Source organism: Phaethon aethereus (assembly GCF_964289735.1).
Source record: "Phaethon aethereus genome assembly, chromosome: 20".
Taxonomy (NCBI): domain Eukaryota; kingdom Metazoa; phylum Chordata; class Aves; order Phaethontiformes; family Phaethontidae; genus Phaethon; species Phaethon aethereus.
Window position 1 is genome coordinate 10249630 of NC_138596.1, and position 12076 is coordinate 10261705.

General features: G+C 37.1%; 2 protein-coding genes across 2 annotated transcripts in view; one reads left to right on the forward strand and one right to left on the reverse strand.

The window, feature by feature from the left end:
* C5 (complement C5) overlaps positions 1-832 on the reverse strand; it is a gene marked incomplete at its 5' end in the record, with an annotated part of 28035 nt that extends 27203 nt beyond the window's left edge. The window contains one exon of the mRNA XM_082008933.1: positions 768-832. Coding sequence (XP_081865059.1) covers positions 768-832 — 65 coding nt within the window. The remainder of the gene's footprint in view (positions 1-767) is intronic.
* Positions 833-5636: 4804 nt separating this feature from the next.
* Positions 5637-12076, forward strand: part of CNTRL (centriolin) — a gene marked incomplete at its 3' end in the record, with an annotated part of 34341 nt that continues 27901 nt past the window's right edge. The window contains exons 1-7 of the mRNA XM_082009150.1: positions 5637-5767; positions 7190-7331; positions 8178-8364; positions 8462-8655; positions 9500-9556; positions 10412-10531; positions 11438-11663. Coding sequence (XP_081865276.1) covers positions 7212-7331; positions 8178-8364; positions 8462-8655; positions 9500-9556; positions 10412-10531; positions 11438-11663 — 904 coding nt within the window. The 5' untranslated portion in view covers positions 5637-5767; positions 7190-7211. The remainder of the gene's footprint in view (positions 5768-7189; positions 7332-8177; positions 8365-8461; positions 8656-9499; positions 9557-10411; positions 10532-11437; positions 11664-12076) is intronic.

Consider the following 12076-nt stretch of genomic DNA (forward strand, 5'->3'; position numbering starts at 1 on the left):
ATTCCTTTTGCCAAATTATACCCTGAAACACTAATCCTCCAAGTAGTACACCTGTGTAGTTTTCCCACCAGTGAAGTTCTTACTCAAATGAAAGGGGCAACTTACAGTAAAGGCAAATGCGAAAAACTTTTTGCAAGATTACTCTGATTTCTTCAGTGCTTTATAAACTAAAGTATGCAGCATTCCACAAAAGCACAACCCAGGCTTTAGCACATATCTAAAACACATATGAAGTGCCATTCATATCTTTTAGCACATACCTAAAACACATATGAAGTGCCACTGAACAAAACATTTGATATATGTGCATCTTGTTTTTCTGAAATGCCAAAAGTACTTAGATTGGCTGCTTCCTATAGACCATTGTTAACAGAGACAAGAATCAAAAAAGCACCGCTAAGTAAAATTGCAAAATATACATTTAAGTAAGAGGTTTCACCAAACCTGTAGCAAAGTATCTGTCTTCAGGCACTATAGAAAAGCTGAGCAGCAGTTTTATTTCTTACTTTTTTGCATGTTTATCCTGTGGCATGTAAGGAGATGACTCTACCTCTTTCTTTGGCAGCAAATATAGTAATTCCAGAAGCATCAGTCTTTTTTTCTAGCATTAGTCCCACATACACTAGTGAGAATTTTGCTTGTGAAAACACATCAATTTGGATAGTGCCTTGTCTATTGCCTCTACTTAAATTCTGTATCTATTTACCTAAAATAGTGGACAACAATCAAGTACCATTTCCAGTAAATTCTACATCTGCTTTACTTACATTTTCTCTTGGCTAAAAGTTGTTCCAGAAAATAGCAAAACAAAAAAATATATTAAAATAGTCATAGCGTCTACGACAACAAACAGCAAAGCATAGATGGTAATGATTCTGGATTAAACTGCATTTGGCTTCTGCTGTAGATGAACAGAAATACCACCAACACATTTCACTCACAGTTAATAATTAATTGCAGATCATGTTTTACTAAAACGTTATTGCCCCCTCCCAAGGAAGACAGAACAGCTACACTTAGGAATTTTTTAATTTAAGATTTCAATTTTTGAATATGTCCAGAGCAATCCTACGTCAGTCCTATCTTTCTGTTTGAAAGCTACATAAATAATTTTCAGAGATAGCAAAAAACCCAACAAAAAGTTAGATTCAGTTTTTCCTTCAGAAAATAGTTTTTATATAAATCAAAGGGATTTTAAATTTGAGTCTGAAGAAAAAAAAGCTTTTGAATTATACCTAATATAATGTGCTGATATGTTTAGACAAGAAGTTTCCATTTTTTAATTTTGAAATAACTTTTCACTTGCAAATTTCTTAGCCATTTGTATTCCTGACTATGCCAACTTTCTAAGGACTTCCATTACAAATAAAGCTGCTGTGTGAAAATATTAGGGCACAATACATCTACAACATGTACTATTTTAAACACCATTTGCAAAAAAAACATCGTTGACAAAACCTTTGCATGCCTGATATCTAAGCATAGATACCTCAACAAATAAGTTTATGTAAAGTTAAACTAAAGTTGTGCAAGACTTTTCCAGCTTAAACAAATACTGCAGTCAACCTTTACGGGAAAGACATTTACAAAACTATTTCTGATCAATATAAAATTAAAGTACAAGAAGGCCAACTTGGGCTTCTCAACAGACATAATAAACTACAGGGAAAGCAACAACATATAGAATAAAATCATATAAAATGTAAAGATGCTTAATATTATTAGAAATAACGGCCCAAATACCTACTACTAAATACCCAACAATGAGATCATACAGTAAGGTTACATGGGTGCTAGGTAAACAATAAGGAGCAAACAGTAAAGAACGTTGGAAAACACTTTCAAAGTCTAAGAATATTCTGAAATAATGTTTTTCAAATCTAATTATGTCCCTTCCCTACATTTTTCTTCAGATATGGCCTCCTGATTCTTCAACCCTACATTTCACAGGTAGCTGTGCAAGTTCCAAGCTAAGGCAGCACGAAAACACAAAAGATTTATTTCAACATCTCTGTGAAAATGGTAGCGATTTAGGCCTACTGCATGGAGTTTATCACAGTCGAACATAGTACGTACTTCCAATGCTACATACAATGTTCCAGAGTAAAGTCCACCTACGTGCCATTTTACAGTGATGCACTAGTACGCGATACATACACACAGCTGTCAGATGAAGGAAAAGAAAAACCCCAACACAACTATCACCAGAGCAGACTTTGTTATTTACACAGTGACTCGGGCCTTAACTAGAACAAAACCTCTCAGAATCTACCCTCTCGCAGCTGAGGGCCAAGCAGAGGAGGCGCGGCCGCCGCCGCCCGGCGCTGAGGTAAAGCGGCCGTTAGCAGGGGGACTAGGAGCAAAGGCAGCGCAGGCGCAGCAGAGACCATCACCGGCGGGAAACCTGCCTGGAGAGGGGCGTGGCTTCACGAGAGCCTGCCCCGCCCCTTCCCCAAGCCCGTGCAGCCGTCACCGCCCAATAACCAGACAAAATGGCGGCGCCTCGGCTCCTAACGCCGGGCTCTTAAAGGAGCCGCAGGACGTCGGGCCTGGCGGCTGGTGGAGACGACGGACGGTCAGCGGAGGAAAGGAGGCGGGAGAGAGGTGTGCTGAGAGCCAGTGCCTTCACGCAGGGTCGCCCGGCGTCCTCCCTGCCTGCCACTGCCCCGGCGGTGACGAGCGGGAAGCGGTGAAACGACGTTACCATGTCAACGCAGGTAATCAAAGCGGAGGCCTGAGGGGAACCGCCCTCGGCAGGAACCGGGATCCCCCTTCAGCGAGCATCGCTGCTTCCCGGCCGCCTCACTGCGGGCTGGGGGCGCGGCGCTACCCCGCAGCCCGGCCCCGCGGAGGAGAGCCCTGCCCGGGGCTCAGCCGGCAGCGCCGTGCCGCGCTGGATGGTCGCCATCCTGTCAGGTGCGGGCCGGCCGTGGCGCGAGGGCGGGGAGAGGCCGGTGGCTCGGCTGTGGCGCCCGCGGATGGAGCGGCCGCGGCGGGTGCGCAGCCGTTAACCGGTGAGCGGGGGAGCGAGCTGGCCGCACCGAGGGCCCGTCTGCTGCCCGCCGGGGCGCGGGGTACACCCAGGGCACACCCCCGCGGTGTGTCCCTTCAGCGCTCCCTCCTTCCCCGCCTGCTCTAACGTGAGAGTTTTGTCGTGGTTTTCATTGCAAAAGCACCATCTGTTCTCAAGAAACGGCATTAAAATGTCTAACTGCTCTCCTTAAAACAAGCAACTTCCGAAAGCAGCTTTTCACTAGTTCACCACCATCTTTCCCACTGTCCTGCCCCTTCCAGTCCCAGTTTCCTGGCCCTGCGTAAGTTGTGCCTCCAAGGATTGGACAGGAGAGAGTGGCTCGCTCTTTCTTCTTTTTTTTAAGGGAAAAAAAAAAAAATCCATTTTAATGAAGAAAATCTTAAGACACAATGTAATCACTCATATAGCTCAAAGTTCCCTTAAAAGCTTATGTTTCTGTCTTAAAGAGTATCTTAAAATGTGCTTTTTGTTTACTAGGTTTAGGCTTTAGTAATAAACCTGTCCCTTGAAGACAGTTACTACAAGGGCTTTCACACACAGAACATGTACATGACTGCTTCTACACTTACCCCTAGGGAAATAAATTCATCACTGAGGGAAGTTTCTGTTAACATTCTCTGGAATTTCCCAGGGAGTCATGGAATAACTTGTTTGCACAAAGGGGAACACTGAAGGAACACCAGTGCTAGACTTGATGTTAATTTTTTTCCCCCTCTGTTGCCTTTTTTTGCTTGGATTTTGCTCTTCTAGCCGCAAAGTGGGTGATTTCTAGCTTTTGTAAAAAACATTGGGATCCCAGTCCTTTCTTTCTGTCCTCTGTCTGAGTTAAGAGTATCTCCAGACTTGACAGACTTTGCATAAGCCATAAATTGCAGGACAGTTACAAAGATGAGTTGCAAAACGGAAAGCAGTTCAGTGAGTTCCTGGTGGTGTGCTGGAGAATGGTAAGTAAACAAGTATACCGTTCCTTCAAATATGTGTCAGCCCATGAAAACTGGAACTGGTCACCCACTGGAGTACTGGCTTAGTTGTGTTTTTCTGGCACCATATCATTGCTGAATGATATGCTGAATTTATGCTAAAAAGAAATTTTGTTGGCATGCAAACCACTAAGATTTAGACTTATGTACAGACTGATGTTTTATTTATGTTCTTCCAGATATTGGTCACATGATATTCTGTATTTTTGGCAATGAAGAAAGGCTTGGTAAGAAAAGCATTATGTAGAAAAACGCCGATGCCAGCTTCTCAGGCAGCTAGTCCAATGTCTCCTGTCAGTTCGAGTAGCAGATCGCCATCTCCTCTTAGCCAACAGACATCTCCATCTGTTTGCAAAAGCACGGAGTGGAGGCACCAACAACATGATATTACAGCAGAAAACATAGAAGCTGCTTTTGAGGCTAAGTTTCATAAAGGTATTGTATAAGTAACTGCTGGTATAAAAGTACATACTAAAAGCATAAAAAGCCCACGTTCTGTGAACTGTATGATTAAAAATATATGATCTGTTGGAAAGAACCCTAAAAAATTTGCTTTCATCTTTTGGTACTCAAGTGTAGAAATGTTAGTAATGAAAACTGTATAGAATAATGAGACTTTTACCCCTTACGTTCTGTGCTGGAGGGAAGACTGGCAAAGGGTGACGCATACTGTGCCTTTTTCAAAAGGTTGTACCCGCTTACTCTAACATGTCATTTCCTGTCAATGCTTGTGGCGTGCCATTTCTTCTCAACCCTTGCAGGGGGGGAATAATTGTTAGTGTATTCAGTGTGAAGTAAAAGACTAATGTAAAAATCACCAATTCTTTCACTGCTGAAGGTAGTTTCTCTCTTTAGTTTCAGATGAAAATGGTGTTAGTCCAGGAGTTAGGTACATTACTGAGCCCCTTATAAAAGGTCTGTCAAAACAGGAAAATTTGGCATGTATAAGCTCACTGAATCTTTCTTCCCCAAAGGATGGGGACAAGAAATTTAAGGTAAGTTACTGAAAATAACTGGTAATTAAAGTTTAAAAAATATTTTTTATTTATTTTTTAGTAAAGGTCTAATTTTAAGTGGATGTAAACAGCTATATTCTAATTATGTTAGCTTAGTTCTACAAGTAGCTTCTGTTTAAAAAAAAAAAAAGTACCACCCAACGTGTCAATGGAGACTTGTGCAAAAGAAAAAACTTTGGGTCAGTTAGAATAAAATTTAGAATGCCATGCATTTGTGTAATTTTTTAGCTTTTGGATTGTGCTGGGTTTTTTGTTTGGGTTTTGTTTTGGTTTGGGGTTTTTCTCCCTCTTTTAATAATGTCAATTTCTGTTTTGTATAGCTGAGAGTGGTCCAGTGTAAATTTAAAATCTAGTTTTCCTCTTTCAAGACTATATAAGACCTAAAGCAGGGTATATACATATATATGTATACCCTAAAGCAGGGTTTTAGAATGCAACAGTGAAACTGTAATTAATAAAATTAATAGCATTAATAAAATGATTAGAATACTTCATATTTTTTAATGAATAGGCAGTTGTTAAAATAGAAGTCTGCCTTTCTCTTTAAAAAAAGAGTAAAAAATTAATAAAGCTGCAATGCTAATGAATTAATTTTCTGGTCTATAGTACATAGAAAACTTGGAAAAGTGCTGTAAACTAGAGACACTAAATCTTAGTAACAACCAAATAGAGAAGATTGAGAAGTTGGAAAAACTGATAAAGTTGCGTGAACTCAATTTGTCTTGCAATAAAATCAGGTAAGCAGAAACACTAATGGTTTTGGTAAGCCCAGATACCATGACGCTGACATTCTCTTATTGTTTAAGTGAGTTCTCTCACAGGTGTGAATAGTTAAGGTGATATATCAGTTGTATATCAAGACTAACAGCTTTTGGTGAGATCTTCTTAAAAAGGATAAATAGTTCTGGGAGGTGCTGTTAGTGGACCATGACTGCAGTTAAACTTGTTCTCCTAGGAGACCAAGCCAGAAATACAAGTTTCCAGATAGCATAATGAACATAATGTACAATAACCCCATTACATGTATTAAAAATTTAACTAAACTTTTACTCCATATTCTTACAGGTAAATACAAGAAGTTTTTTTAGGAGAGGTAGCTGAATGGGCTTGATCAGGCAGGCTGTAAACTCAGGAAATTGCTTTTTCACTTTCACTGTTTTGAGAGTCTGGTATCTTTTCTGAGTGGTACAAAAATGTTGAAGGGTAATTAATCTTTTAAATTTAATTTAATTTTTGTTAGTGAGTTATGATCTTTACATGAGACTGACTTTGCAGTAGAGAAGCTGTGATTTTGGTAGAGAAGTTAACAATAGGAAGTAAGCAAGACACTAGCATTTCTACATGTTGCATTCACACAACTTCCTCTCTCAACAGGAACTGAAAAGGCCAGAGTAGCTTTTAGCTACTGCTGTATCTTTTCAGACTTTAGTTATATACAGTTGGTTCTGACTCAAAAACTAGTATGGTCACAAGAGCACGTTCTTCTCTACTTTTGTTATAATAGTCATATCTTTTAGGTGAATGTCCAAGTAAAGTAAAACCTACTACATTTTCCTCATTAGCTATATAATGTTTTAATGAAAACACTAAAAAATGCAGTTCTGCACACTGTCACTTTACAGTTATCCTTCCTTTGTATGGAAACGTGTATAGTTGTGGTGCTATGGTTTAGTGGTGGGCTTGGTAGTATTAGGTTAACTGTTGGACTCAACGATCTTAAGAGTCTTTTCCGACCTAAATGATTCTATCATTCCACTCTGTTTCTATGAAAAAAAAAAACAACACACCTTTATTTTGGTTCATCTGTGTCCCATAACATTCTCTGGAGAAAAGGAACAAAATATCCATATTAAAATGTCATTACCACACATTAAAATAATTTTAATGTTAAAGTAATGAGATGTGAAAATAAAGGTTTTCCTACAGTAAGCAACAAAGTCTTGCTGTGAAATTAGGTGGGGTTTTTTGGTCCTCATGTAGTACTTTGAAGTAAGATGGTGTCATTTAATTTGAATTGTGAGTCCATGGCAGTAAATGACTGTTTTTGCTAATTTCTTGGATGATAATCACTTGAGACAGATTTTACTGTAGTTTATCCATAATGCCTCAGTTACACTGTAAATTTGCTATGCCTCAAGTTATGTTTTTCTTCTTTTCAGTAAAATTGAAAGTATAGAACATATGCAGAATCTACAGAAGCTGAACCTTGCAGGGAATGAGATTGAGCATATTCCTGTGTGGGTAGGGAAGAAACTGAGATCCCTGCGCAGCCTTAATTTGAAACAGAATAAAGTATCATCAGTAAGTGATTATAGTTAGGAACAATAATTGTTCAGAATTTTTTCTTGAAGTGAACTGGTATATTTACATTGATTGACTTACTCTGAATAATTGCTGTCTTTCCACAAAGTCTGTTGTGAAATATAGCCGTTGTGAGCCTAATAAAGTTATTTATCAGAATAACTCTCCTTTTGTGCCAGGTATTGAAAGCATAAACCTGTATGATGTTCAGGAAAGCACAAATTTTTGGAAACCTAGGAAAAACTTGGTGAAAATGTGAAGACTTTTGCATGTTATTGGTTGTGTCCCTGATGATGTTAATTATGTGGTTTTGGAGACCTGTAAATAATTTATTTGCTTGTATTTTATATTTAGGACATGACTAGACTTACTTCTGTTGTCCAGGTTAATTTCCACATTTTGCAGCTACAAAAAGGTGCCTATGAAATGAAATCACTTCATTACAATTTCTGAAGGAGTCATGCTATTTAGGAGAGATGAACCAGCTTTGTTTGAGTACTCCTCATGATAAAAGCTCCCTTTTCTTATAAGTCTGGGGAATGGAAAGCTATATATATCCACAGACCTTGTTATCTTGCAATTTCCAAGGTCAAGCTTGATGAAACTTGCTGCCTTTGCAGTGGTATTTTTTGATAGAAGAAACAAACTGCTTTTAGGAAGTTAGTTTAATCATAGTACTGTGTATTTTGGTAGGTTTTGAGAGATTGCACTTCAGCATAAACGTTAGAATAGATCCTTTGAAATGGACCTAACATAAAACATTCTATACAATCAGAAATTCAGTAATGGGGGTTTAATTGTTCTTGGAAGGATGCCTAATCATTGTTCCATTTATCTTTGATTTAGCTCCATGATATAGCTAAGCTAAAGCCTCTACAAGATCTGACTTCTCTATTCCTTGCTGATAATCCAGTTGTAAGTCTGCCTCACTACCGCTTGTACACCATATTCCACTTGCGAGCACTGGAAAACTTGGATGGACAGCCAGTGACAAATTTGGACAGGCAGGAAGCTCTAGAGAGGTTTAATTTAGGTAATAGTGATATGTTAGAACTATAGTGAATGACATAAAATTTAAGTTCAGATGGAGAAGATTTCTATTTGAATGTTTCTATTATTTTGTTTTTCAGAAGAGATAGAAAAATTAGAAAGAGAGTTAGAAAACATGTTAAAGGAGATGGAGAATCTTAAACTTAACCAGTCCAAAGTGCTTGAGCAACTTCGCAATCAAGATGAGGTCAACAAATCATTAAAAGAAAAGACTTTGCAACAGAAAAAAAGCTATGAAGACCTACAAAGGGACCTGGACACCAAAAATGAATTGGTAAGATAATCACTTGCACTAAGTAAACATTTGGAATAGTTTTGTTGTCAGAAACAGAGCTGTCAATGTGAGAGTTCACATGGCTGGAGATTAATGTTTCAAATTGAGAGGCAAAACTTAGGCACCTCAACCTTTAGAGAGTGACTATTCCTTGACCAGTTCTTCAGTATTCTTTCTGTGGAAAAAGTAAGTATATTGAGCCAGCAATCAGTATCGCTTCTGTAATTTATAGTTCACAGTAACTTATTTGTTTGTCTCTAGTAATTTTTTTTTGTTTGTTTCAAATTTTGTCCGTTGATGAAAGGTTAAGTATCCTCTAGCTGCTAAATTGCTGATAAACTGAATCTCTTGTGTTGTTCAGACTTTAAAGTGCTGCTGCAATAAGGGAAAAGATTAAATCCTTTTACAAAAACAAGGTGTTCATACAAGCTGTATGTCACTAATACCCCTTGATTGTTATTTTGGGTAATGTCCATTAATTTACTTGTACCTCACTGACATCATCCTAAAGTCTTAAGTTTGAATAGTATCTTTCATTGGTAGCTATAAAATGGAAGAAAAGTCCCATTGACTTGAGAGAGCTCAGTTGTAAATGACCTGATGGGAACTTAATATATGGCTTTTTATCTTACTTGTTAGACTTGTCTTCTAAAATGTTATCCTTCAGAATCTCTATAGCTAATATTTCTATAGTAATTTCTTCTGTGAACACACACACACTAACCAGTAGCCTATTTCTAAAATGTAGTTTTCAGTATAGTGAGATTTAGCAGCATATATGTTGCAACTTAACCCACTCTTGTCCTTTGGATGACAAACTTCGCTTGCTTCTTTCTTCCTTTAGCTGGTGTATTGGTTTGTCACAGTTCCCTTTCCGCAGAGCCTTTATTCCTCGCTAAAGGTAGCCCCACTGTGCTCCTGTGTTGCATGGTTGTTTTTATTTCTAGGATTTATTTGCATGTTTACTGAAGTAGGAACACTTGTATAAAGTGTTCCATTGAGACTTCATATTCACTGTGGGTTTTGGATTAATTTTATTTGTCTTTTTTTATTTATTTTCTCTGACACACAGTTATTTTTTGCATTACATATATAATTTTAAAAAAAAATCGTTCTTTAAGCCTTTCCTTTATTCCAGTCTGTTCTATTTCTTTTCCTCCATTAGTCCTGCTTTCCACTGTCTATTGGAGTTTTGCTGCATGTTCTCCCTCAGGTATTCAGCGTGAAAAGTTGATTTAAAAAGAAATCACATGATGGACCTTTTTTTAAAAAAAAAAACCACCTCAAAACCTAACTAGCACAAAGTTAAGCTAAAACGAAATGCATAGGCTCTATACACTCAGCAATTGAGATATTTTGTTTCTCTTACAGACAATAAATGTTGATGTTCTCACTGCTCAGTAGCAGTAAATACATTCGTTATTTGGCATAGATTTTGCTAAAGGATTGTACCCAAATTATTTTTTTATCCTTAGTGACATTTATTTTCAAACCTTCGATGCATGTAAACTTAAAAGGCCTTTCATGTGATCATTTGTGTTACATTAATTGTGGGGTTCTTGTAGACTCTTAGTAATCATATTGTATCTTGTGATAAAGTTGCGCTTTGTGATCCAACATGCACCATTTTAACTTCTTCTGATGTGAGCTTTGTTTCAAAGTTAATGTCTTTGCCCTGCTCTCTGCTGAATTGAAATGTATGTGATAATGATGACACTGGAATGAATGCAACTTACTCTGTTTACGCGTTTGTTAGTTAAAGCAGAAGACAATGGAGCTAACCCGAGCTTGCCAGAAGCAGTATGAATTGGAGCAGGAACTGGCGTTTTATAAGATTGATGCAAAATTCGAGCCATTAAATTACTTTCCATCAGAGGTAATAATTTTAAAGTAATGGATCTTTTCATTGCTGTTTCTCTTGCTTTTCAACTTGGAAAACAGAGAACTTAATAGTTTTTCTATAATTCATACAGATACTGCTTTGTTAAGAGTTACTAGTTATGAAATATAAAAATGCCATTTTAAAATCATAAAGTACAGAATTTGAACTAAACTGAATCTGACTGACATTTAATGTGTGTTGAGTAGTATTATACATACCTATATGCATATGTTTTGGCTAAGTAGAGTCAGTGAACAAACATTTCATTCTTATTATTAATCAAACAAATGATAGTCCTTTCTTCTGGCTTAACTTTGGGGGCTCTTTCACTTGGAGAAATTTCCACAAGCCAGAATGTTTTTAAGTTAGACAATATTAGAATTTCTGTCCTTTTTTCTGTTTTGTTTGTTGTTTTTTTTTTTTTTTTTTCTCCTAGTAGTGCTAACCTCTGTCATACTGGCAAAGAAATTGTAGATACCTGAAGGAAAGGAATCTGCACAAGAAATGCAAAGATCAATAATCATTAATTACAAATCTTTTTTTTAAGTTATGTTTGAATAAAGTTTAAGTGCAACAATGTAATGGACTAAGTATAATCTATATTACTCCTAAGTCTAAAATATTAAGAAAAAATCCTCCAGTTAAATAATCCACTTGCATTACCCATTTGCAACAAACTGATTATACTCTGATTGAGTTGGTTTGGTTTTAATTCTGTTATAAAATAACAAGAAATGTTCAAGGCCAAACAAGTCAAGTGTAATCTGTTTTCTACTAATTACTCTAATTTCAAATTGGTTTTCCTTTATATGCTTGTTAAGAGATTAAATGTATATTATGAGTTGACCGCAACCATACTTCTGAGAGAGATATAAAGACATATTGCTTCATACATTTCAGGATGTTGAATTTGATAACGTACCTAGTGAAAGCCCATACATTGGTAAGGCCAGGTATAAAAGAAATATGTTTATAAGAGAAGGCTACATTGCTAACAAAGCTCAGCAGATGGAGATTGGAAAAATGCAACTGGATGAAGTTGACTTCTACATGAAACCCCAGCTGAAATTGCAGCTCCAAACTCTAGATGAGCTACTAGAGGGCAAAGAAAAAAAGATTCATTCAGGTAAAATCTTAATTTTTATCAAATAAAAATTAAAATATGTGTATCAGCCTGGCTTATTCCACTGATTAAATGCTTGACACGTATTTGACATAAAAATAGCAATAGTGTGTCAAAGGCTCTAAGTGCTGTAATTTCTAAACACTGTACTTGATGCGTTTTCAGTCAAAACTGCTACAATTTATTTTTGCTATTATTTTAAGATAACTCAGGATGAAAGGATTAAATATTATTGGAAAGAGAATGCTAAGGAGGTTTCATATTTGATGCATTAATTTAGTTGCATAAGACTCATCAAAAAAACTTCAGACATACTTTTCGAGAAACCAGAATGTATTAGCTTTGATTAATCAGAATGCGTTTTCTTAAAACAGTGCTAATGTGTTAACAGAAAACATGCTTATCAATGTTATACA